Below are 27,921 nucleotides of genomic sequence, written 5' to 3' on the forward strand. Positions count from 1 at the left end.
GTAGAAACTGGTCCCCGCCACCTGCTGGTCAGAGGCTCGGCCCACAGTCAGGCCTGGCGGGGGTCCCAAAATATGCGAGCGCCGCCCGCCCCGCCGCCCCTCCCCCGCCGCGCCCGCGGGGCTGGGGGCTGCGCTGCGGCGCCGGGAGCCGGGCGGGCGTCCCAGCGTGGAGCTAGTGGGGGGTGGGGGGGGGAGCGGGTGGGGCGCCGGGCGGGGCGGGGCTTCCGAGCCTTATTCCCGGCCGCGCGCGCTAGAGCGCACAGTCAACCCCGGGAGCTGTGCGCGGCGCATTAGTCCTCAGCCCCACCGAGGCGCAGGGCTCGGGCGGACGGACCAACAAGGTGAGCAGACAGACGCCCAGCGCCCACGAGTACCGTGCAGCTCAGAGCAAGGCTGCACCGGGAGGCGGGCAGCTAACAGCACCCGGCGGAATCTCCGCCCGCCCGCTCCGCTTTCTTGCCCGCGGCCGGTGACCTCCGCCTCCAAAGTGATTGCTGCCTCGCCGCCTCTGCTGAGCCCGGGACCATGAAGCGGCTGCCTTCTGTGGTGCTGAAGCTCCTTCTGGCTACAGGTAAGAAGGCTGTCGACGTCTCCAGAGGTCGGGGGGATGGGAGCGCTGTGCTGGGGGAGCCGGAGAAGGTCGCTGCAGCGCCCCCAGAATGGGCCACTTGGTGGGGCCCGTGCTCCCTGATGGGCGGGCGCCGGCCTTGGTGCGTGGTGGCCGGGGGTCCGGGCGGGGGTCTGATGCGGCCTCGCCCTTCTCCTGGCAGCGCTCTCAGCGTTGGTGACCGGCGAAAGCCTGGAGCGAATTCGGAGAGGACTGGCAGTCGGTACCGGCAATCCGGACCCGCCCACCGAATCCACAGACCGGCTGCTGCACCCGGGAGATGGCCAGGAACGGAAAGTGATGGACTTGGATGAAGCAAACCTGGACATTTTCAGAGGTAGGAGTGGGGGCCGCGCATCCTCGGACTCTGGCGGAGAGTTGGAAAATCTGGGATCCACACTGCTTGGGCATCTTTGTGAATTGGGAGATATTCTTGAAGGACAAGAAGAGCTTGTTGGCCAGACAAGGGACTAGGTGATCCTGAAATAGAAATTTCTCTGCCTTTCTTGCTCTTGGATCTCACCTAGTGGATTCCTGCCCATTTGAGTACTTTGGGGGAGATTGAGACGAGACAGACATCCGAGGTCAGTTCAGTCCTCTGAGGTCAGCTAGGCTGTAGAACAAGGAATGGTTGGGATGCTTTCCCCTGAGTTCCTGTGTAAAAATGGGCACAAGTTTAAGCCACAAAGCCACTGACAATTGTTTATTAAACCTAGTATAGTAGAGATTATGGATGTCAAGATGCCCATGAACGTAGTAGGTGTGTAGTACCAGTTTCTTGTCTTCAGGTTAAGGCAACAGAAGAGAATGAAGAACTAATTCTTGGCCATGGTACATGAAGAAAGGCCCCTCAGGGGGAGAGGTTTATGAATGGTTCCACTGGGCTGGTGTTGATAGATCTTCTGGGTGTCTACAAACCTTCTCTAAAGCCCAGGTGTTTCCTGACCACCTTTAGTCCCTGAGACTCCAAGAGGGAAAGGATCAGTTGGGATCCTTCAACCAGCATATATGTGGCTGTGGCCAGGTACAGGCGTAGGGGCAGAGTCCAGAGTCAGAGGCATGACCTGCTTCCCTGCCCCCAGCCACCTGCAGAGATTCTTTTCAGGGTGGAGCAGGTACTGAGCCCAGGAACCCCAGAAAACTTTATTTGGAAAGTTATCCACCTGTTTTAACCCCACCTGCTTTTCAGCTGCCCTTCTACTTCCCTGCTCAGAGTTTGTTGTAGGGAATCTCTCTACTTCTTGCATAATTCAAGTGTCTTCTCTTTATATTGAGCCTGTGTTCCCATTTCTCACCCTCTTACAGTGGCCTTCTTGGGTCACCTCTGGCCGGAACAGGCCGGATTCTCTTGGCTCTCTCCTCCTAGGCTGGGCAGGGCTGGGCTGTGACTCACCCCCAACTCACACAGTTGCTCCTCATACCTCTGCAGACCTGACTCACTGCTCCCCGTCCCTGCAAGGAACCTGGCTGTCACCCTGCCACTCTCTCTCACCTCTCTTATTGGCTTGGCTCTCCTGACTCAGTTTCCACAGTTCTGTTCACCTGAGCTCCGTTAAGCATCTGCCTCACCTCTTGAACTCTGAAGGAGCTGCAGAATAAGCGTGGCTACTGGCACCTGCCTCTTTTTTCTTGACTTTGTAGGGCAAGGACTATTTTTCAGGTTTAAGGATCCTGTAACACCTAAAAAAGGAATACTTGCTACCATTTCTTAAGGGCTTATTGTATTCTGTGCACTTGTCATGTGATCTTGGTTAATGAAATCTTTGTAACAACCATCTAAATACTCTTGCTGCCCACACATTATAAAAGAGAAATTTGAGATTCATAGAGGTTAAATGACATGTCCAAAGTCTCATGGCTGTAATTGGAGTACAGCTCTGCTGACTTCAGGGTCATGCAATGCCATTTTTCTGCATTGTCTCATTCCTGGCACACTCCCTATTCCACGTGCTTTAGACTTGTGAGGTGAGAAGGGAAGGCAGCATCAAGAAGGGAAAGAACATCAGCCATGGAGTCCCTGGAGACCAGACTGTGCATGACCATGGCTACCTTGTCTTTAGAACTCCAAAGATTTGTTTTAAATTTCAAGCTGGAAGGTCATTATATTCTTTGAGGTTACTTCCAGTTGGACGCTTCTAAGTTTCTAGTTTAATGTATCAAGTATATACCTGTAACCATGGGCAGCGGGCACCTTTTCTTTCTGCAGGGGGCAGAAAGGGACATGTGGGGGCTGGTGTAAGTTTCAGCTACACAGTACCTTGATAAGGTTATTTTTCCTGTGTCTCTGAAACCTGGAAAGATGGGGTGGAGGTGGGAGGATAGGGTGGAGGGGGATGGTTGGAGTGGAGGAAAGGGGAGAATGGGACTCTTTATTGTTTTAGTTCCTTCTGGACAGTTCTTTGCTTTCTCTCTAGTCCTTGTATATACATTGTAGCCATCACCCTAGAAAACTATGAACAGGGCATTAGGAACAAATGCAAATGGGCATTTTAAAGAAGTAGACAGCCTGCAAAGGGCACTGAGTAGGCTAAATATTTTCTTGAAGTAAAATGAAAAGATTGACAAGGGCAGTCTTCTTGCTCTTCCTGAGCCTGGCCCTGAGTTCGTAGTATCTTGAACCCAATAGATGTAAAAAAAAAAAAACAACCACAAAAACAAACAAACAAACAAAAAAACCCCAAAACAACAAACCAACAAACAAACATGGACACTGCTCTTATTTTATGAACATCTCTTGGGTATAACATCCAAGTACCTTTTCCAAAAGTAATTCTTGTCTCTGACACTGTCTTGCTGTAAGTGGGTCACTGAGTGAAGCATCAGGAAATGAGGCTGATTAAGGTTAAAATAGAACCACCTGGGGGTGGAGGAGATGGGGGTGAAAGGTGGGCAGTGAGGTAAGGTGAAGTAGGTAGGATTGCTCACTCAACTGCGATCACTTGACAGAAGCTAGCGTTTTCGGCATGAGGTTCTTAAACTGCGTTTGTAAAATTCATCCCTCGGAACTTATCCTTGCCCCTTCTTCCTCCTGAAGTACCTGCTTTCTGGTACTTGTGCTGTCTCCTTTCAGCCTTTCAGAGGCACTGAGCTAAGCGGTCATCCCAGGCCTCAGACTTCAGGTGGGATAAAGGATACATTTTCTCCAAATGCTATGCTATTCTGATACCTCCAGGAGAGTCAGAGACTTACCAAGGTGCTTTTTTCCCCCTGCAGTTGCTTTTTCCTCCAAGCCACAAGCTCTGGTCACTCCAAGCAAGGAGGAATATGGGAAAAAAAAGAAGAAGGGTAAGGGGCTAGGGAAGAAGAGAGACCCCTGTCTTCGAAAATACAAGGATTTCTGCATCCATGGAGAATGCAAATATGTGAAGGCGCTCCGGACTCCTTCTTGCATGTAAGTGCTCCCTCTCTTGGGCTGACTCTTGCCAGCAACTTTTTGCCAGCTGTTCCTTGTCACTGTTCCTTAAGTTAATAATTCTGCTCAGTTTCTTCTCAGCCTCTGGGAGGAAGTTGGGAGGAGGAGCAATTATTTTAGTTAGCGGAAGGGGCATACCCCCACCCCCATCAGATGCAATTTCCTGTGGTGTGGGTTTGTGACGCTCTTATGTCCTTGGGGACATTTCCTGCTTGTCCATAAATGAGCACGTGTCTAGGAAAGGGGGCACCTGAAGGCAAGTTCTTCATTTTTATTTGCTGCCCTACTCTGGATGGGTGAAACCAGTAGGAAACGTGGCAGAATAGGATTCCTGGGTGCAGTGGAATTTCTCTGGCCTTCTCACTTAAGACCTTTAACCACATAAGGAGTTCAATTAGCCATGTGCTGAGCAAGTCTGTGCACATGAGTGAGGAAATATGGACTAATTCAGAAGCATGGCTGGACAATATGGAGAACAATCATCATACGGAGCGGGAGACACTGACACCCCCCCTCCCTCCCTCTTCACCCTAACAAGGGCCAGGAGGTGAGGAGACAAAGATACTGACCTTTGACTAAAAGTGTGAGAAGACACTTTTCTTCATGTAGGATTAACAGGAAAGGGAACCTGACCCAGCAGGCATCGCCCCCAGTGAGGGCAGTATCACCCCAGGGGTGTGGGCGGCACAGCCGGGGGTTTCTGGCTGCTCTGCTAGGCCAAGCCCAGCAAATGACTGCCTTGGCAGCCCCTCAGGGATGACGGCACTGCCATGCTCTCTGGCGGGCATAATGTCGCCACTGTGCCTGAGGCCAACACCCCACGTCAGGCTGCAAATATTCACTCTTCTGTTGGGCACAAGGTCCTTGTCAAGGCTAGAAGCCTTGTGGCCTGTGAGACTCTGGACAAGGACAGGAGACTGCAGGGTGCAGCCAGGCAGAGCTTGGTGATGAGCTGCCTTGTCTTGGACAGTTAGTAGACCGACCCTGCACTCCTCACCATGCCGATGGACACTTTCATAGATTCACCTAAAACGTCCTTGTCAGGACCTTGGTTATTGGAAGGGTTGCCTGGAAGTTGCTTAGGAGGGGAATCCCTATGTTATCTCTCACAGGGTCTTGGGACAAGGAGGAAATACTTAAAGTTTGTAAAACACCATCATCATTAGCACAAAGTGGAGGTAGAAACTGAGGGTAGTCTGGGCTGAACTAATAATCCAGGGCGTGGGTGCATGGATGTGAAGCCACCAGTGCTTTCCGGAACTCATGTAAGGCTCTTCTAGAGAGCTCGGCTCCACAAACTGCTTCAGCCCAGGACACCCAGGTAAGGGTGCTCAGAGTCAGTTCTCAGTGGTCTTAGGAAGAGAGAACATAACCGTAAGGGTAGCTTCTCTCCATTGCCCCACACCTTTGCAGTTTCCGCTTAATGTGAGTTGAGCCCAATAGCACCCACTCAATGCCAGACACTATTTTAGAGGGCAGCATGATACAGTTAGTGTCTTGTTGGTGTTGGATGCCATTGTACTCTTTCTTAGAAACCCTATGTATGACTGAGTGATACCCTACCAGGTCCTCTGCCGTCCTGATAAATCTCTGCTGTGCTTACGAAATTTGTAGTCTCTGTAGTCATCTTGTTGGAGATCATTCTCTCTTTTGCTGGCCCTTCACATTTCCGAGCATAATGCTCTTTTGCAGAGATTACTCCCTTCTAATAAGTCTCACCATCCCTACTCTCTTTTTTATTTTTTTCATTCCTACTTCTGTCTGCACTTTCTTTGAGACAGTTTCGTTTGTTCTTTTGACAGTACACGGTATATTTAAGATTCTCAAAAGTGCTTTGCTAAATGGATCTTTCTCATTGCCACTGAGCCAAAACCAACTCATAGCTGACCCTCTAGCTGGAGTCTGAGGCTATAATTCACACAGAAGGAGGGTGCCTGTCTTTCTCCCGCAGAGCTAGCTGGTGCACTTGAACTGATGGAGAAGCGTAACTTTTGGGTTAGCAGCACAGCTTCCTATAGACTATACCACCAGAGCTTGCCTTGCTTTGCTAGGTCAGTGGAGCTTATTGTCTTCATTTGTTAGATAAGGAAACTTGAGCTAGAAAGTGGGAAGTGATTGCTCTGCAATCAATAGCCAGATAAGTAAGTGGTTGGAAACAGGATGGAGGTTCAGGTACCTGACTCCCTGCTGCTCCTGGATGCACTGCGTGTTGACCTGCCTGAGCAGGACTTTATAGACAGCAGCTGCTGTCCTCGACATCTCTGGAAACTAACTTACAAGTATAGCAATTTAATTTGTAGAATCTGTCTACCTTTTCCTTTCTGGCAAGGAAGAATTTTCAAGGAATAGATTACTTGTCTGGTTTGGCTTTTTTTTTTTTTTCTCTTCTCTTGCCTCTACCCATAGTTTCTCAGGGCAGAAGGCACAGGACAGTTGGTTTGGGGAGCATGACATCTAGGCACCGCCATCTGGAGTCTCTTTATGAATCTTCCTGCCTCCAGACCCAGCAGCCACCAGTCAGGGTGTGACCAGGCTTGTGTGGTGAGCTTGAGGCTAGTCAGCTTCCTAAACCAACCCTCCACAGCCACCATTGACAGGAAGATGCTTCTGTGTCATCAGGCAGAAGTCCCCCTCAGGGAATAGTTTCCTGGGTCTTTGATTGGTTGCTGACACAGAAATTGGCAGTAAAGTTATCCTTGAATGGAAAACTCTGGGGGTAGCTGGGCTGAGGAGAATTCAGAGCTGGATGAGAAGTCAGGGACTTTGCTTGCCCCACTGACAGGCTGAAGAAAGCATGTTGATAGAGATAGAGAGTCCTCTGGGAATAGCAAGTTCTCTTTAGCTTCATCTGACTTTGATACTCCATTCTCCAGGATATGGGCACTACCCTCTGAAATCTGACTCTATAATATCTCACATATACATGGGAATTGATCTTTTGTTAGGTGTTTTTACCTGTATTACCTTACTTTATTCTCACAATATTTTAGCAAGGTAGGCGTTTATTATGCTTGTGTATTACTTGAGGAGGTCAAAGTTTGGAAAAGTGAAATGACTTTTCTAAGATCACCTGGCTAGAAATAGTAGCAGAACCAGTCAGGAATGTAAGTATTTTCAGTCCCCCTATCAAATGATGCCCCTCCACCTTCTGGGTTAGAAACGAGAAGCTCAGTTTGGAAGATGTCTCTGGACCCTAGAGGGTTCTTGCTTCTGTTGTAATAAAAGTTCTGAAATGGGTCACAGACATGGTCAAGAGGAACGTGTCCTAGTTTGATGGGCAGCTGGCTCTGGGCAAGACACATGATCTCACCCTTACCCTGGGATGCTTGGAATGTACTCATCCTCCTCCACCCCCACCCCCAATTCCCTGGGGAAGCCAGGAGTCGGCTGCAAAGGGAGGGAGAGGTGGGTAATATTAGGATGTTTACATTATTATCCTTTTGACTCAGGGTGGGGGTGGAGAGATTATGTAACTGAATTGTGGTGCTCTGAGGCCAAGCTTTATTTCTATCATCTGAGTAACTACCTGTGGGGTTTGAATGATAGGCTGGAAGTGAAAAACAGACTTAGCGTCTCCCCCAGAGAACTCAGGCACTGAAGCCATCTCGACTGTAGTGTTGAATCCTGGCTCCACTACTCATTCACGAGCTGTGTCACCTGGACAACTTCAGTCAAGAAGTTAAACTTCAATTTCATCTTTCAGCTGGGGATGGGGATAGTAACACCTTCATAGACATGATTTTAAGGTGAAATGAAATGATCCTAGTAAAGCAATTAGCATAGAGTACCTGGTGCATAAATGACAATCCTTTAATGTTAACTATTATTGTTGTAGATTATTAACAGTAATTAATATCGTTAATAGCACAGTCAGAGAACAGGATCAGACATTCCAGGAACCCATCAAATGTGTTTCCTAGGGTAACTTGCACTGTTTAGAGTTGAAAGAATCATGGCCTTAGACTTGGCCAAAACTGATTTCCAGTCTTGGCCCTCCTGCTGCTTCCTAGTGAAACTTTTGCAAACCACATCATTTCCCTGAGCCTTTCATTCTGCAAAATGGGCTGTATCTACCTATCAGAATGTTATGAAGTCCACTTGAGCTGGTATATATGGATAGGGTGTTATAAATGGAAAACGGCTATGTACAGGTTGTTTTCCTAAGGAGTCAACTTGCACCATCTCCTGACAAGATGGGGTATTTTTTTTTTCACTCACCCCATTCGCCTGGGCCAATGAATCTGAAGAGGCTGAGCAAAAAGCCATGTACTGTGCTATGTGTATAGTCAGCTAGGAAGTTGCAGAAATGAACCTGAACAGCAGTGTATTCAAACCACCTTGGAGGGGCTGAGATGGAGAGAGGTGGTAGGAGAAAAGACAGAAACAGGTATACAGTACCCTCCAGCCTTGCCTTAGGCTGGGGCTTGGATGCATAGCTCTTCTGCTGGTGCCAGGTCTGGACTGGCCCAGCTTTCGTAGTATCTGTTAAACTGTTCACTATAGAATTGTAAGTAAGCACAACTGCTTACCTAGATTATTGGGTAATTCATCCCTGGCTACCAGAAGCCAGTGGCCTCCTCACTACTTCCTGGGACAGCAATCTGAGCCCATTTTCAGGCGACTGCCCCTGTGTCTGCTCTGCCATGCGATCTAGGGAAAACAACTCTGCCTTTCTGTAAAATGGGGTTTCTAGCAACATTAAAAGCTCTTTGAGGGGATCAGATAAAGGAAAGGATGTGAATATATTTATTCAATTGTAGGCATTTCTAGGCCTTTAGAGCTTCATGGTAAAGTTTTGCATTAGACTGCATAGAGGCTGTTACAATGTGATTAATTTCCTGAGCACCTAAGGGTAGTTTCTGACATTATTGCATGCTCTGTCAATCCAACAGGGCAAGAGGATGTTCTCTTGGCTGGTTTGCATTATCCTGTGGGGGGAAAAGGCCTGCTACTCCAGTGTTCAAGAGGCCAGTGGCTCCCAAGTTAGGCCCTACCTCCGGGAGGAGCTGGGAGTTAAATGAAGGGACTTGAGAAAAATGACTCTTGGCAGAGAGACAGGCCCTATTAATAGGCTGGGTAGTGGCAGAGAGGACTGAATGCCGGAACATTGATGGGAAGGCTGGTTTATTTCTGGGTCAGGGCGTTGAGGGGCCCCATTATAGGGAGTGATACTGAATCCCCTCACTCAACCCACCAACTCTTGTGCCCAAGTCCTCTTACATGGTTTAAATAGAATGTCTTTACACACATGTAATTAATCATTCACACATGGAACATAGCTATCTGAGACCTTTTTCCTTGTCATTTTTTCCTTGCCTGGAGCAAGAGTTTCAGACCAGAGAACCAGAGAGAATGGTAAAAGGGGAGGGTGTGGAATAAGGGAGGAAGGTCATGGAACATTCAGAGGGGCTTTTAAAGGGTGTCTTACCAAAGGAAAAAGATAGAAGAAATGCAAAGGTCATAGCCAGGGACGGATAGGCTGAGGATGTGAGCAATGGGCTTTGGCAGGGTCCCTGCCAAGACAGATGCCAAACCACTGGCCTAAACTCTTCCTTGTTCTGTCTTAATTCAGCTGTCAACCAGGTTACCATGGAGAGAGGTGTCATGGGCTGAGCCTCCCAGTGGAAAACCGCTTGTATTCCTATGACCACACAACCATCCTGGCTGTGGTAGCTGTGGTGTTGTCTTCTGTCTGTCTACTCGTCATTGTGGGCCTTCTCATGTTTAGGTAAGTGTTGGGGAACCCTACAAATCACTCCACTTCTTTTCTTCCTAGATCTTTTAGCTAGTGATCACAAGAGGCCCTTATCCCCTTAAATACTGGGTAGGGAGGGTCTGACTAATATTGCTGGTACACGTTCTCTGAAAGCCCATTTTCTTTGATCTGACATGAGTCATGGATCCATTGTCTAAGAGTCTAGGGCCCAACTCTCCTGGTCCCAGCAGGTTCTGCTCTTCACAGACATTCTTTTCCTGCCTCTGTGTATTCTTTGATGTCACTAGTGTACAGCTTGATTGTCAATGTATGGATGGTCCCTTTGGCGTTTCCTTTCAATTCTGAGTCACCTGGACTCCAGGCCATGTTTTCAGTTATTCAGGCCATATTTTCATTATGTTGTATATTGGAGGACAATCAAATATTCTTATGCCTGTTTTCAAGCAGTGCAATTTAATTGCTTGAAGACTTGGCGTAAGTTACTTCATCTTTCTGATGATTATACTCTTTCAATGATGATATCTCTGCCTTCCTATCTCATAATGATATGTGAGGATCCAGTGAATGAAGTGAAGATTCTTTATAATTAGAGCTCCAGCAGTTAGACAGACATCTTTCTGGGAAGTTGGTCTTTGACTCGGGCTCTGTTGGCCTGATAGATCGATCCCCTAGGCTTTTTCAGAGTGAAGGAAACCACCAAGCAGAGTTCTTGGAATAACCTGTATCCTGTGACTCAGTTGTAGGAGATAGGGCTTGCTCACAAAACTCATCTTCCTCAGGTATCATAGGAGAGGAGGTTACGATGTGGAAAATGAAGAGAAGGTGAAGTTGGGCATGACTAATTCCCACTAGGAGAGACCTGCACTCAAGGTAATTGTTTGTCCTTTACTCCATGGAACCATCACTATCTTCCGTGAATCTGTTTCAGGGAGTGATGAATTATCTAAGTGTTGGGAGATGGGAAGCAGATTACCTTAGAGTCAGTATCACATTGAATAATTCTGTGGGGTCTTCATCCTCCCTTCTTGTAAAAGTTACTAGAGACTCTCTGTAAATGTTCATTAAAATTATTAAAATAAAATAATTTTTAAAAAAGTTACTAGAGACATACTCAGGAAAGATGTCTGAGAGGACAGCTTCTCCTTCCCTTTTCCCTTCTTCCCTTCACTTTCCAGATGACCTTTCCACCTCACAGTTTAAGATTTGTCCTTGGAGATTTGGGGCTTTAAATGTATTCTTGTATTTTAGGAATCAACTGGGGAGTGCTACCTCTGAGAAAAGACAAGTTGATCAGACTCTTCAGAGGGGAAGAACTTTACAACTAGCTATGAAGACTCCTTTGTCCCCAGTTGCTGGAAGGGGCCTCCCATAATTGCTTTGCCAAAATATCAGAGCCTCCAAGTGCCAAACAGAATATTTCTGATGGGATCTGGGTCAGAAGAAAGCAAATGCATGGGCCCTTCATGCCTTTCCAGTTCTCCTCCACCAAACACTACTTACATCCCCAAAATTTGTTTAAAAGCTTACATTCTGGATTAAAATGCCAGTTAAATTCCATATGCTCCAGGATCTTCGACTGGGAAAAAGAGGAAAAGGGAAAAAAAAGGAAGAAGGAAAGATTTATAGATTAGAAGAAAACAACAAAGATTGAGAAGCCATGTACTCAAGTAGCCGCCAAGGGCTCTGACATTTGGACCCTCCAGCGCTGGATTTGATGAGCTAACTGTGAAATACCACAAGCCCAAGAACTCTGAATTTTGGGACTTCTGCCCAGATGGAAAAATAGCAACTATTTTTTGTTTATTTGTTTGTTTGTTTGTAAAATGCCTTTTAAATTATATATTTATTTTATTCTATGTATGTTAATTTATTTAGTTTTTAACAATCTAACAATAATATTTCAAGTGCCTAGACTGTTACTTTGGTAATTTCCTGGCCCTCCATCCCCGAATCCCCCATCACCTGGCTTGTGCCACACCCTCCTGCCATGAATCTGTGTGGCGCTGTGACCCATCTGTACTAATTTATTGTCTGTCTACATTTCTGAAGATCTTACATGATCATAGTGTGCTGCAGAGGGAGTTCTATATAGTCAGGAAGTAGGCGTTCACTTTGTTGGATCCACTCTATGAGTTGGACTGCAGTCTTGCCTAGGTGATTTTGTCTACCGTGTATTTTGAAAGCTGAAGGTGCTGATGTCAAGGTGTAACAGATATCCATGTTTCCCTGTGTCCTCCTCCTCCCAAATCTCAAAAGAGGTTGGGATCTCATGCCTGCAGCTTTCCTGGCCCTTTCCCACTGTGACCTCCTGGTCCAGAGTAGGAGCTCACTCTCCTCTCTGTCAAGACATTTCTCTTACTCCTGCCATTCTTCTGGTGCTACTCCAAACAGGGGCCAGAGCAGCAGAGGACAGTCTAAGGAAAGTGTTATCAAATGATAGGAAACATTGGAGATTACTGTTCTTGGTAATTGATTACCTGCCAGTTTCTACAGAGAAGGTTGGAGATGGGTAAAATTTTGTGTAAATCCACCCACCTTCTAAAACTGCAAAGGTATGCTGTCTTGGTCCCTTCTAGAAGTTTCTGGTGCCATTTCTGAACTGTTACAACCTGTATTTCCAAACCTGGTTCATATTTATACTTTGCAATTCAAATAAAGATAACCCTTACTCCATACACTTCTGTCTGCTTATTTTAACTGGGAACTGGTTTAACATGGGTATTAATTAAAGCCCTGACTAGGTGTTAGGCTCTATACTAGACCTATTTATATACACTAGTTCAATATCCTCAACAACCCTGCAATTATTTTTTTAGTACTTTAATTTATCCAGAGAAGGAAATGGAGGCTTAGAGGTTATATGTTAGTGATAGATAGAGGTGGGACTCAGACCCTAATAGTTTGACTTTAATAATTTTGTCATACACACAGATCAATGGGATAGAATAGAGGACCCAGAAATCAGCTCATCTATCTATGGTCAACTGATTTTTTGACAAGGAGATGAAATCAGTTTAGGGGGGAACTGAAAGCCTCTTTAACAGATGATGTTGCAAAATTGGAAAACCATCTGTAGAAAACTCAAGACTCACACCTCATCCCATACACAAAAACCAACTTAAAGTGGATCAAGGACCTAAGAGTAAAGCCAAGGATGATAAACTTCATCAGAGAAAAGCTTGTAAAAACTCTAGAAGCCCTAACCCACAACATGAACAGTCTCCCAAACATCCTGAAAAAACTACAACCAGGAAGGAATAAAATAGATGAACAGGATCTTCTAAGAATCAAATTCCTATGCACATCCAAAATCTTTTCCAACAGAGTAAAAAGGAAAGTCACAGACTGGGAAAAAATATTTGGTTCTGACATGTCTGATAAGGGACTTATATCTAGAATTTACAGAATACTCCAGCACCTTAACAAGAAAAAGGTAAACAACTCAATCCCAAAGTGAGCACAGGATATGAACAGACACTTCACCAAAGAAGACATTCAGATGGCTAACAAGCACATAAAGAAATGTTTAAAATCCTAGCCCAAAGAAAGATGCGAATCAACTATGAGATATTATCTCACCCCAGTAACAATAGTGAAGTTCAACAGAGCAGCAAACAACAAAAGCTGGCGAGATTGTAGAGAAATGGGAACGTTTATTCATTGTTGCTGGGAGTGTAAAATGGTGAAACCACTGTAGAAGGCAGTATGGTGCTTTCTCAAATAGTTGGTAACAGAAATACCATATGACCTAGCAATTCCACTACTGGGAATAAACCCTAAAGAAACTAGAATGGCCACCCAAGCAGATATATGCACCCTATGTTTATTGCTGTGTTGTTCACAATAGCAAAAAGATGGAAGCAGCCCAAGTGTCTATCAAGAAATGAATGAATAGAGAAGCTGTGGCATATTCACACCATGGAATACTATGCAGCACTGAAAAGCAATGAATTAATAAAGTATTATACAAAATGGGTGACCCTGGAGGACATTATGCTGAGTGAAATAGCTCAGCACAAAAGGACAACAAATACTTCATAATGCCACTATTATAAATTATAAAATAAGACTGACATGCGGGTTGTGGGAAAACTAAGAAAAGAGGAGATAAACCATGAACACTGCATTTAAATCAATAAGCCTAAAAGAAAGATGATTAGGTATTATTTGCATGACAACAGCGCAGAATAAGAGGTGCATAGCAAAGTGGACTGGGAGTGGAGGAGAGGAAGGAAATTATACAACAATGAAAGAATCTTTTTTAAAGAGAAAAGTGAACTGTGGTGGGAGGTAGGGAGGAAAATGTGCAAAAATGAATGAATGGAAATCCACGTTTTCTGTAAACTATCGTTAAAATATCATTAAAATTTAAAATAGAGAAAAATCTGTTTATAGACCAAGATACGGTTGTCCAAACAGAACAAGAGAACACTAATAATATTTTTATAGTACTTACTCCATATTCCTTCTGAAACAAGAGAGAGTACACCCTTTCCCAAAGGAAGTTAGACTGGCTGTAACAAGGAAGGATGTCAATTCAACCAGCAGCGCCTGGACTCAGAGCTTGATCCTGTGCTGTATATGCAAACAGCTATTGCTCTTGGTGAAGACAAGAGGTCTGACTTCCCTCTTATGATCCATAGCCAATCTTGTCAATCTTACCTTTAGACTATGTTATAGATGCAATCACTTCTCACTGCTGCCACTGCCATCATCCTGGTATATTCACTATGGTCTCTTGTCTGATATCTTACAATGATAGCCTCCTGTTTCTCTTCTTCCACCTTGTTCGCCTACAGTCTATTTCCAGCATAATAGTCAGAATCACTACTACAAAACAAAATTTAGATCTTGTGTGCTCGGCAGACTTTCCCTGATCATCCTATTAAATACACATTTCCTCGCAACCACATTCTTATTTTCCTTATCTTGTGTTATGGGTTGAACTGTGTCACCCCAAAACATGAGCTATAGATCCAAACCTGTAGATGGGGTGAGGGCCGTCCCTGGAAAATCAGAAGGTCAGTGAAAAAGAGGAAGGTCCTCAACAATATGCGTTGACGTGGTGGCTGCATGGATGGGCTCAAGCACAGGTGTGGATGTGAGCATGATGACAATCATCACTGCTGTGGGCAGGAGCCGACTTGATGGCACCTAACTACAACATGTCTGTAGTCATAAACCCCTTTGGGAATGGATTATCTTTGTTATGTTAATGACACATAATTAGTGTAGAGTCCGTCTTAAGGCAATCTCTTAAAATGGAAAAAAGTTTAAACAAGCAAGCAGAGAAAAGATGGGGTAAAACAGACACATATAGATCTCCAAGGAACTAGAAACCAGAGACAAGGACGTTCCTCCAGAGTCAACAGAGAAAAGGACTTCACCTGGAGCTGGAGCTTTTAATTCAGACTTGTAGCCTCCTAACTGGTCAGAGAACAAATTTCTGTTTGTTAAAGACTGACTCAGTGACTTGGGTAATGGGGGTAAGCATGTCAGAGACAATGAAGTTGGCTCAGGATACAGCACATTTTAGAGCTGTTGTATATAGGGTCTCTATGAGTCGCAAGCAACTCGCTAGCACATAGCAACAACAACAAAGTTACCCAATTGCTGTATTTCTGTTATAGTAACACTAGACAACTAAGACAGTTTGCTTTCTTTTCTCCGTAACACTATGTTGTTATTTGCTATTGAATTGGAACTGACTCACAACTGACCCTCCAGAGGGTTTTCAGAGACTGAAATTGCACAGGAGATCACCCGTCTTTCTCCTGAAAAGCAGCTAGTAGATTTGAACTGTAAGCCTTTGGGTAGGCAGTGCAGCTCCTTACCCACTAGGCCACCAGAGCTTCCTATAACTTTGTAACACTATAACCACTAACTAATAAAAATAATTTTTTATTGTTCCTTCTATTAGAATATCAGCTCCATGACAGTTGTTGTTGTTGTTATGTGCCTTCGTGTCGCCTGTGACTCATAGTGACCCTGTGTACAACAGCCCTATACCCTACTCTATCCTGTGCCAATTGGCACTGTCTCCAACACACCTACCTTGACTACCCCAGTCACTGAATCAATCCACCTCAAGGAGGGTCTTCCTCTCCTGTGCTGTCCCTCCATCCTCCAAAGCATGACATCCCTCTCCAAGGATTGGTCCCTCCTTGCATCATGTCCAAAGAATGTTAGACAAAGTTTCAGAATCCTTGCCTCCAAGGAGCAGCGTGGTTTAACCCTTTCTAGGCTCAACCTGTTGGTTTTCTTAACAGTCCACAGAATATTCAATACTCTTCTCCAACATCACAGCTCAAAGGCATCAGTTCTCCTTCTGTCCTCCCTAGTCATTGTCCAGTTCTCTGATGCATAACAAGTGATTGCAAAGACCATGGCCTGTATCAGGTGCACCTTAGTCTCCAGAGAGACACCGTTGCTCTTCAGAACTTTAGAGAGGTCCCTAACAGCAGACTTTCCCATCACAATATGTCTTTTAATTTCCTGGCTGCAGGTGCCAAGAGTGTTGACTGTGGAGCCAAGCAAACTAAAGCTGTTAACAATCAAACTGCTTCAGTCTCAGGTTCTAAAACAATATAATTGACCTGTGGTCCTTCAGTATTTGTTATTGAACAATTTAATATAAGAAACAAAGTGTAGTCAAAGGCCAACACATGGACATGGATGTGACACAGTGCTGCCCTGGAACTATTTAGAGAATGGTCTCTGTTGGGAAGCAGAATTAAAGTGGAATTTGGGGCAGATTTTATGTCCACAGAGAGTTCTGGTGGTGTGGTCCATAGGGAATTGAGCTGGGAATTAACCCAAAGGCAGGGCCTCCATGATGATTCAAATCTACCAGTCACTCCTTGGGAAAGAGATGGGCAATCTCCTCCTGTGCACTTTACTGCCTCCCAAAAACGCACTGGAAGGGCAGCTATTAGCTGGCTCTGATTTCTTGGAAATGAGTGAGTGAGCGTATGTCTATAGTGTTCTGAGTGTACTGGAGGTGAAGTAATCTATTGTGAAGTCATGGGATCAATGATATTGGACTCTTTCCCTTCATTATTTCCCCCCCCCCTTTGGAGAATAGTGACATTCTAATGTTCCTCCAAGGGTATACACAAAGATCTAGTATTTACTTTTCACTTTCTTTGGTAACTACTGAAGTTGTAAATGTTACAAATCATCAATCCCACTCCCAGGAATATTTGAAAGAAATATATTTGAGTATATTTGGTGAGTACAAATGCTCACCAAAAGATATGAACAATAATCATGTTGGCAACAATATTTATAATCACAAAAAAACCTGGAAACTACCCAAAACCAACTAGTAGTGAAATGAATAGGTAAATTATAAAAACTTTCATTTGCTGATGTGGCAAGACTCAAAATTAAGAGAAATAACCACAAATATCTACTAATAATTGAAAAGTGGAATGTATGACATATCCTAGTATGAAATTTAGGAACGAAAAACTAAATGCAAAGTGTAAAGATTGGTGTCCATGAGAACCAAAAGATGACCGTGAGAGTATTCCAACTGAATTGAAGAACCATCTCAAGAATAGATGTGATGAATTGAACACTAATGATCAAAGACCAGATGAGACATGGAATGAAATCAAGGTGTCATTCATAAAGACAGCAAAAGGTTACTAAAAAGGTAGAAAAGACAGGAAAGATAAAAATGGATGTCAGAAGAGATACTGAAACTGACTTTTCAATGTAGAGGTGCCAAAATAAAGAGAAGAGATGCTGAAGCAAAAGAGCTGAATAGAAGATCTCAAGGGCAGCTTGAGAAGACAGAGAAAAGTATTTTAACAAAATGTGGAAAGACCTAGAGTTAAGAAACCAAAAAAGTAGAACATGGTAGGCATTTCTCAAGTTGAAAGAACTGAAGAACAAATTTAAGCTTCTGTTGCAATAGTGAAGGATTCTGTGGGTAATATATTGGTTGATGCAGGAAGCATCAAAAGAAGATGGAAAGATGCAGAGTCATTGTACCAAAAGGAATTATTTGACACAAAACTATTTTAAGAAGTAGCATATGATCTAGAACTAATGATTGATTCTAAAGTCCAACCTTCATTGAAGGTATTGACAAAAAAGAAAGCTCCAGGAATTGATGGAATACCAACTGAGTAAACAGATGTAGCCCTGGACATGCTTAATAGCCTATGCAAAGAGCTTTGGAAAACAGCTACCGTACCATCGGACAGAAAGAGATTAATACTTGTTCATATTTTTAAAAAAGAGTTGGCTAAATAGAGGACAGAAATTATTGAGCAGTATAATTAAGAACCCATCCCAGTAAAATCTTGCTGAAGACTATGACAAAATGGAATCCCATTGACAGGGAACTTCTAGGCATTCAATCTGGATTCAGAGAAAGCTCTAGAATGAAAGATTTAATTCTGATGTCAATGGAGCTTGACTAAAAGCAGAGAGTTCTTAAAAGATGTTACTTTTGTTTTACTGATTATGTAAAGGCATTCAACTATGTGAACCACAAGAAATTATGGGTAACATTGAGAAAAATGGGAATTCAGAGCATTTAATTGTGCTCTTGCAGAATGTGTCCAGGACCAAGAAGTTGTTTGAACAAAATGAGGGGATACCACATAGATTAAAATCAGGAAAGATTTGCATACCTTTTCAAACTGTATGCTAAGGAAGCAGAGAAACTGAATTGTGTGAGAAAGAAAGAATATGGCATCAGAGTTAGTGGAAGATTCATCATCAACCTGTGCTATGGAGATGCCCCAAGGAAGCTTGCTTGCACAAAGTGAAGAAGAATCAAAGAACTTATTTAAGAAGATCAAAGACTACAGCCTTGCCTACGGATTACACCTCAACATCAAGAAAACAAAAATCCTCACAACTTGACTAATGGGGGAAAAACATGGTCGATGGAGAGAAAAATTGAAGTGGTTAAAGATTTAATTCTGCTTGGATTCACAACTAACACACTGTGGTTATTATAGTGTGTTTAGAAACCACCACAAAAATCAAAAGATGTGCTGCATTGGATAAAGTTTTCAAGGAACTCTTTAAAGTTCTGAAAAACAGTGACCCCAGTCTAAAAACCATGGTGTACCTGATCCAAACTATTAAATTTTCAATTGCTTCATAATTCATGTGAAAGTTGGAGAGTGACTAGGAAGACCAAAGAAGAATCAATTTATTCGAGTCGTGGTGTTGGCAAAGAGTACTGAATACACCATGCACTATCATAGGAATAAACAAATTGGTCTTGGAGGAACAGCAGCCAGGGTGTTCCTTAGAGGCAAAGATGATAAATCCGTCTCACGTATTTGCATATGTTGTCAGGAGATATCAGTCCTGACATACTGGGAAAAGTAGAGGGTCATCAAAAGAGTGAAAGACATTCAATGAGATAGACTGACACAGTGACTGCAGAGTCCTCTACTCACCCCCACCCCAATCCCTTCTTATTGTAATATAATTGCAATGTCAAACAAAAAGGCTGAGTGCCTCTGGCTGTTTGAATCAACCAGTGTCTCTTGCAGTGACTGCAACAGTGGGCTTGAGCATAGATGATGGGATTGCTGCAGAATAGGGTGAGGTTTTGATTTGTTGTTCAATGGATCAACTTGATGTCACCTAACAATGAGACCTCTATACAAGGAAGTGTTAAATAGCAATGTAGATGAACCTCATAACATAATGAATGCTGTTGAATTTAAGAAGTCGTTCATGAAAGGTTATGGCCTGTATTAATCTATTTATTTAAATTTTTTTAGAAAGCAGGCAAAACTAACATATTGTGAAAGAAATCAGGGCATCACTTCCTGTTTGGATGTATACTGACTGGAAGAGGCCTAGGGAGACGACGGGATTCTGGTGAAATTATGTTCCACAATTTGGTTTCTGGTTGCTTCTATTTTGTGAAAATTCATCAAGTATGATTTATGTATTTGTGTGCATTATACTTCAATATCTAGAAAAACTCAAATGCAGTGCTACCTAGTCAGTTCCAACTCTTAGCAACCCCTCCAGTGGCTTTCCAAATCTTTAAGTCTTAATGGGAGGTGACTGCCCATCTTTCTCATGAAGAGAAACTGGTTGATTCAAATAGCCTGAGACACTCAGCCTTTTGATTAACCGTACAGTTACATTGCAATAAGAAGGGGGAGGGATATTTTGGAAAAAATTAGAGGACTCTTGTTATTTGCATCACATCAAATTCTTACATAAACTACTGACATATTATTCTGGTATCAGATAAAATAGTTAAGATGTCAAAAATAACTGTGGAGTAGTAAATTACTTTGAACTGTCTGTGAGGGTCCCCTTCCTGCTTCCAAGTTCCAAGCCTTCAGCCATCATAGTGGGCTGGGCTTTCCCAAGCACACTTTGTTTCTCAAGTTATTGCTTCCTGCCGACTTTGGGCTTCCTGCCTTTTAGTTGCTCTTTCTCCTCCTGCCTCTGCTGCTGATGGATACAGTGTTCCTGGGAGCATCTAAACTTGTAGCTACTTCTTGAGATTGGCCAGTAGTAGAAATCCTGTCTTTTCTCTATTAGGTTCCCTTTCAGTCTCCTTTGAGACATTGAAAAAAAAATACTGTTCATAGTAATCATTATTCTCAAATTTATTGTCAAATCAGAGCAAATTCGTAGCTGACCCTTGAGCAGGTTTTGAGAGACAAATTGCACGGGAGGTCATTGCCCATCTTTCTCCCACTGAGCTGCTGGTGGATTCAAACTGTCAGAGAGGCACTGCTTTGGGTTAGCAGTACAACTCCCTACAGACTATGGCACCAGAGCTTCTTACACTAAAATGCTATGCTTCAAAAGGGCAAAAAATGTGTTTGTGAGTATGTGTCTAACACAGAATCAGGCACATGCTAAGTGCTCAGTACATGTTGGTTATCTTAACTAACCTTCCCAAGATTCTAATTCATTTCTCAGATCAAAACCTACATCTCTGGTTCCCAATCCACAATTCCCTCCTTAGGAAAAAAGCAAAAGTTTTCAAGTCTTTATATTTTAATATCAACATTGGTTTCACAAAAGCTATATAGTCTTACTAAGCATTTATGGATTTAAGAAGCCAAGGAACAGAAACTCTTTTAAAAAAGTATCACTTTAGCTCCACTACCCTGAAATCCTGCCCTTCGTCAACAACAATGACTAAAATTCAAGCTTTTTCTTTGAGGATGAAAATACTCCTGGGAATGGCTATGCATTAACTGGACGGCATTCTTTGTTGGTATGATTCATTTTTGCTTCGTTCATTTGGAAAATGTTTATAAGCTTTCTTTATCACTTTCTAGGTGAGATCCACGGTATGCAGGGAAAGTGGATAAGAAAGAAAAAGAAGTCATTTCAGAACAAGAATATTCATTTGCTTATTCATTCAAGATATTTAGTAGGAACTTCTTTTTGTACCAAGTAGTCTAGTCATTAGAGAAGGACAATAAGAAAAATCTGTACTAGAGTCAGAGGGGACAGTCTTATTTTAGATAGGTAATTTAAGGACGATCTTTCTAAATGGTAACATCCAAATGTGGGCAAAAAAAAGATTAGGCACATAAGAACCATGAAAAAATATTAGTCTATATGAGGAGGGGAAGGGGTCCTGTGGCCTCAGCCCTGTTTGCAGTATAATCATCAGAGGTTGACAGGTGAGACAAGAATGAGATCACATGGGGCATGGAAGTTAGAGTAACATTTTGAGCAAAGGAGTGATATGATTTAATTTACATTTTAGAAATATGATTCTGCTATGCAGAGAAATAAACGTAGGGTCCAAAAGTAGGAGAAGAAAAGTTGTCTAGGCAAAGGTTGATGATAACCAGTATTAGAGTGGTAGGTGAGGAAATGATGAGAAATTGTCAAATTCAGGGTATATTTTGAAAGAATCACCTACAGGACATGTGGGTGTTATAAAAAAGAGAGGAAATCAGTGACTTCTTAGATTTTGGCCTGAGAATCTCACTAAATAATGGTTCCGTTATCAGGGTGAAGAGGAACTGGGAAAGGAGTTGTGTGGAGTTTGCCTCTTAATATGATTTTTCTAGTGTAAATGACTATGTGGAGGGATGGACTGTGTGAGTGGGCATGTTGGCCTATGCACAAAGGGATTGACTACCTACCATTTCACAAGGGGATTGGCCGGTCTCAACAATCTACAACAGGATTGGCTGGTCTTACCAATAAATTGAACAACTCTAGCTGCAGAGAAGAGGAATTCTTTCTGCACCAGAAGAAGAGAGACCTCTCCCAATCTGGTGAAATGTAGGTCAGGCTTGGGGATGGCAGCAGCAGTGCTGCCTAACCTGAAGGGTTGGATGTGAGATGGGACTTTGGGTTGGAGGAGCCAATATTGGCATGACCATTGTTGGACAATTTTGTTGGAGAACAAAGGACACTTTTGTTGGACCATTATGAGGGAAGCCAATATTGGCGAGACTGAGAACTTAGGAATGCATAGGGCCACAAGGCTTGAGGCTGAAGTGCCTGTGTGCACATTTTAGGAGCTGTCTTGACTGTATTTTTTTATTAATCTGAATCATAGCCCTGTGTGCCTGATACAGGCCATAGTCTTCACTATTACTTGCTATGAATTGAAAGCTGGATAATGACTTGGGATGATAGAAGGAGAAATTATTCGTTTGAGTTGTGGTGTTGAATAGTATTGCATATACCATGAACTGCTAGGAAAGCAAACAGGTCTGTCCTAGAAAGAGTGAAACCAGGCTGCTCCTTGGAGGCAAGGGTTCTGAAACTTCATCTGACATACTTTGGACAAGTTACAGAAAGGGACCAGTCCTTGGAGAGGGATGTACTTGAGAGAGTGGAGGGATAGTGAAAGATAGGAAGATCTTCGATGAGATGAATTGATTCAGTGGGGTAATGGGGATAGGTGTGTCAGAGACAATAAGGTTGGCACGGGATAGAGCAGGGTTCAGAGCTGTTGTGTATAGGGTCATCGTAAGTTGCAAGTAACTTGACGGTTCATAACAAAAACAAACAACTCTCCCAATATAGTTCTGTGTGGTCTGTGAGCTATCACATCAAATTTTGGACCCAGCCAAGCAGTAAGATCTGTGTTAAGATGAGTATAAAGAACTACAGGAGAATGGGGGACATGTCTGATGCCATAGGATTGGTTTTGTGTTATTGATGCTATGGGTGGAGATAGCATCCTTCTGTGAAGTTGGCCAAGGTCTACTCACCACATGGCCCTTGCTCTTTTTACAAGCAGGTTCATAAAAGCCATGATAATCAGAAATTCTTTTGTGGAAATGTTAAGGCCATAGGGATCTCTGGTGGCTTAGTGATAAGAGAGCTGCGATGCCAACCCAAAGGCATGTGGCTTGAATCCACCATGGGAAGATTCCTTGGGAGAAAGATGCAGAATCTCCTCTTTTGCAATTTTCTACCCCTGAAATTTCTCTGGTCAGGTATGAGTCAGTTTCCATTTGAAAGTATATAATAATAACAACAAAAGTCCATATGAGGTTTATTGAAAGGAGAAAAGAGAGTATGACACCAATCTTGAATAAGAGATGCATAGCAAAGTGGATTGGGGGAAAGGTGGGAAGGGAAGGAGGAAATTATGCAACAATGAATACTTTTTTTTAAATAAGTGAACTGTGGGGGTAGGAGGAAAATGTACAACAAAGCATGAATGAAAATCCAACCTGTCTGTAAATAAATTTTTGTTAAATTCACAGTAACAAATGATATATCTATATCTATCTATGTATCTATCTGTCTGTCTATATCTGTGTTAAGCAGATGACACAACCCTGCTTGCTGAAACTGAGGAGGACCTGAAGCACTTGCTGCAGAAGGTCAAGGATTGCAGCCTTCAATATGGATTGAAGCTCAATGTCAAGAAAATAAAGATTCTCACCACTGGGCCAATTGGCAACATCATGATAGATGGTGAAGAGATTGAGATTGTTGACAGCTTCAGTTTGCTTGACTCTGCAATCAATACTCTTGGTACCAGCAGCCAGGAAATTAAAAGACTAATTGCATTGGGAAAGTCTACTTTCAGAGACCTCTCCAAAATACCGAAGAGCAACAATGTCAGTCTGGAGGCTAAGATTGCCGGATACAGGCCACGGCTTTTGAAATTACTTGCTATGCATCAGAGAGCTGGGCAATGAATGACAAGGGATGATAGAGAGTTGATGCCTTTGAGCTGTGGTGCTGGAGAAGAGTACTGAATATGCCATGGATTGCTAAGAGAACAAACAAGTTTGCCTTGCAGAGGGTGAAGTCAAGCTGCACCTTGGAAGCAAGGATTCTGAAGCTTCGTCTGACATACTTTGGACATGTTGCAAGGCGGGATCAGTCCTTGGAAAGGGACATCATGCTTGGGAGGGTGGAGGGACAGTGCAGGAGAGGAAGTCCCTCAATGAGATGGATTGATTCAGTCACTGGGATAATGGGGTTAGGTGTGTTGGAAATAATAAGATTGGCAAAGGATAGAGCAGGGTTTAAGGCTGTTGTACACAGGGTCGCTATGAGTCACAGGCGACTCTTGAAGGCACATGACAACAACAAATATATATATATACACTCTGGTGGCCTAGTGGCAAGGAGCTGCACTAAAATCCCAAAGGCATGCTGTTCGATGCCTGCCACCAGTTGCTCCGCAGGAAAAGGATGGGAAATCTCCTGTGCGATTAGCTGCCTCTGAAAACCAGCCAGAGAGTCAGCTATGGGTTGGTTCCAACTCTATGGTACACAACAAAAACAACATATATGTAAAAGAAAAAATAAAAAAAGAATAACTTGAAGATTGGGGACAGGAGGAAGCACCTGACATTTGTGTGATATTCATAGCTCTAAAGTGTGTTTCCTTTAAAGTGTTTTATTTAATCCTCACAATGTCCCTGGGAAGTCAGTAGTTTATTTATCCCCGTTTAATGGAAGAAGGCCCTGAGACTCAGAAAGGTGAAATAGTTTGCATACGCTAGCGCAATTTTGCTTAATGTTGATCTTACCCAGGAAGAACCAGTCATCATTCTCTGAAGAGAGACAAAAGGATAAGTAAGCTCTGTGCTTTCTTGATTGAGGTGAGCCACCCAAGGCCGGGCTAAGCCATCAGGGAAGAGTGTACCAAGCAGTGCTATTGTATGGGCATCAATTTTGGGAGAAAAAAAACACTAAGCACATGCAGGATCAGGGGAGGAAGTTAGAACTCCCCCTCCTGTCTTTGGCTGGTTTCTGGAGTATCAGGCCACTACCAAATTAATACAGTTTGGAGGTTGTGGTTTGGTTTTCCTTTTTAATTTTTTTTTTAAATTGCACATTTTTTTCTTGATTGCCTTCTTGATTGATGGAGAAGAGAGCAGGGACCTCTTAGCTCACTGCCACCCACACAGCTGTGAAGGAAGCCAGCTGCCCTCTTGCTCTTCAGAGACTATCCCTCCCTCATCTCCTCCCTCCCTTCCTGCTAGCATCATGGCCATTACTAACCAACAGAGCATCTAAGGAAAAGGGCTCCTTTCAGGGCTGGAGTGCAGTAGCTGGTGGTTCATAGCCTGTGTGGGAGGTTTTCCCCAAGACATATGATGTGGGTGTAGGAACCAGACAGACGGGAGGAATTAAGTCACCCTTTTCCCTAACCCGTATTTCCTTACCTAACCAAGATGCCATTAGGATGGTTCTCCTACAATGAAGGACTCATTTACTTTCTACTATTTTTTCTAGTTTTTAAGCAGGGCAGATTCCAATGGGAAAGTGAGAGAAGCAAGAAGCTAATGGCCTGGTCTTTCATACTGCTGGGTGTCTGGGTTAAGTTTGTGTATGGAAACTGTGTATTTGCTCAAGGCTCTGTAGGAAGGTCTGACATCTACTTTGTGGGTGGGGTGGCTTTGAGAGCACTGTGCTTGGTAAGGGGACCTGACTAAGCCCATATGGAGGCAAGTGTTCTTCCCTCTCCAGTGTATATGACTCCAGGGCCTGAGCCCAGAATTCTGACCCCAGTTTAATCCTGCAGGCATAGGCATCCTCTCCAGGTATCTCTGGACACCTTTTGGAGAAAGTCTACCACCAACCCCAAGTCCTAACTGGATTAGTCACTCTGCTGTGCTCCAGGGCACTGAGCTTGGACTATGCAAGGAAAATAAACTCTCTTCCCACTGCAGCTTTGACTGTTCTTTCCCCTGGGTGTCACCATGCTGTATTGTCATTGTCTGTGAGCATCTCCATTTCTCCCACTGTGAACTCTCAAACTGTCGTAGAACATATCCTTCTGTGCATCCTGCACCTGGTATCCTTGAGTCTTGTACAGTCCCTAGCATACTACAGGCTCTCAATAAATGTCTGATATATGCAAAAATAAACAGACAATTGAGTAAATTATTGAATGAATAAACATATAGAGGGATGAATAAAAATAGAGCAAAGAAGGTCATTCAAAATATGTATGAACTGGTGCATGGAAAACTGTTCTGCTCTGTGGACCTTCATCTAATTCACAAAAGTTTAAAAAAAAAAAGCATGGAAGTTAAGAGTTCAAGCTCTTGATCAGACAAACCTAAGCTCGAATCCTGACCACGCCACTTCCTGGTTGTATAATAATTTTTGGCAAGTCATTTAACCTCCTAAGACTCAACTTCTTTTCAGGGATGTTACGAGGATTGCAGTGCATGACTTGTTCAGAATATATTATCAATACATCATAGCTATTACTGTTGTTAATAAGCTCTGATTCCTAACCCTTATTACCCTTTTAGGTCTTGTTTAAATATCCTTTTCCAGATTCTTGTCACAGTAAAGTCCAGTAGCACTTCTCCATGGAGTACAAGTTCGGGTCAGGCTGTGCAAGGAGGTGCAGCATGGGGCTTTGCTGAGAAGGGGAAATTGACAGAGGTTTGTTTGAAGCACACAGAACAGCGATGCACCCTCCACCTTTCCTTGTCTCCGGCCTTCTCTGCAGGCAGGAATCCTCTGGAAAATGGAAACAGTGCTGCATTTAAGGTACCCTGATGACAGTCACATAAAATATGTGACCTTTTCCTCGGAAGCCTGGTTTCCATAGTGAACGGGCTCTCATACTCTTTCTCAAGTTGTGCTCTGTAGCTCATGGCCCCACTTTGGAATGTGATGGCAGTGGTGCCAGCAGCTGGGTGGAGACATCTGCCACCCTGGGGCACCCCACTGCAATCTCTGGTTTGGGGGCAGGGTTGAGTTGGACCCCTAACCCACCCCAGGCTGTCTGGTGCTCACACTAGCCCTCCAACCTGAAAGAATCTGGGCTGAGGCACTGACACTGTCTGGCCTACTCCTTCCCCCACTACACTCAGTCTTAGTGGCTCGTGGCCAACTGGCTGGCAAGCTAGACAGAAAGAAGGGGCCTCTTTCTGTGAGCCCCTGTCTCAGGCAGAGTCCTCGACCTCCTCACCTCATCTTGGCAGGCTGGGAGGGGACAGAGTGCCTGCCTCCTGGCCTTAGCACAATTTGTGTTTGCGCCTGGTCTCGGTGACTGCCGGAACAGGAGCTGAATGCCCAAGGCGTCTGCCAAAGCTCGCTAACTTCTTTCTTGTTTCTCTGAACTATGCAAACGGAGGCCGCTGAGGAATGCAGCAGCTAACCTCCCCACCACCCGCCTCCCTCCTCCCTTGGCCAGGGCTCTCCCAACCCCCCAGGCTGGAGTCACATCAGAAAAATGCAGGGGAAGAAAGAAATCCCCCAATGTGTCATGACATTTCCGCATAGCGCGCGCAGAAACAAGAAAAGAAGGGGGAGGGTGGAGGTGGTGTGGTCATAACTGGAGGCCTGCGACTGCCACCCTGGCGTATTTCACCTGCCTTGGGGCTCTATTTCCTCATAAATAAGTGGAGGTGAATCACCCTGACTCAGATCACAGGGAAACGCAAAGAATTCACTGTTTGATACCATCAGAATACTATGATCTTCCTGAGAAGACTACTGAGAAGTGCATTATTATAACTACAAGCTGGCAATTAATGATCTAGTTTACTGGCCATTCAATTATTGGACTTATACCGATGCCTGCTATATTCCAGAGGCCAGAACCAAGTGGGTGAAGCAGGTTCTTCCATCTAGGACCCTGTGCTTTTACAGGGAAGATGGACAAACAAATTATAATTGAGTATCAAGAAAGTTCTGATAATCAGCCAGTGGGGCCAATTTGCCAAACCTGACCCAGGGTTCAAGGAGGTATTTCCTTGAAGAGGT

The 27,921-nt window shown here is 43.8% G+C and overlaps 1 protein-coding gene across 1 annotated transcript; it reads left to right on the forward strand.

Annotated features, from left to right (window-relative positions):
• Positions 1 to 525: 525 nt before the first annotated feature.
• HBEGF (heparin-binding EGF-like growth factor) lies at positions 526 to 10,587 on the forward strand. The gene is made up of 5 exons (XM_006891162.1): positions 526 to 571; positions 771 to 944; positions 3,821 to 3,998; positions 9,592 to 9,747; positions 10,515 to 10,587. The coding sequence occupies exons 1-5, from the start codon at positions 526 to 528 to the stop codon at positions 10,585 to 10,587; spliced, it is 627 nt and encodes a 208-aa protein (XP_006891224.1).
• Positions 10,588 to 27,921: the final 17,334 nt, after the last annotated feature.

The sequence above is a fragment of the Elephantulus edwardii genome, unplaced genomic scaffold (assembly GCF_000299155.1).
Source record: "Elephantulus edwardii isolate Elephantulus edwardi_28Jun2011 unplaced genomic scaffold, EleEdw1.0 scaffold00095, whole genome shotgun sequence".
Classification (NCBI taxonomy): Eukaryota; Metazoa; Chordata; class Mammalia; order Macroscelidea; family Macroscelididae; genus Elephantulus; species Elephantulus edwardii.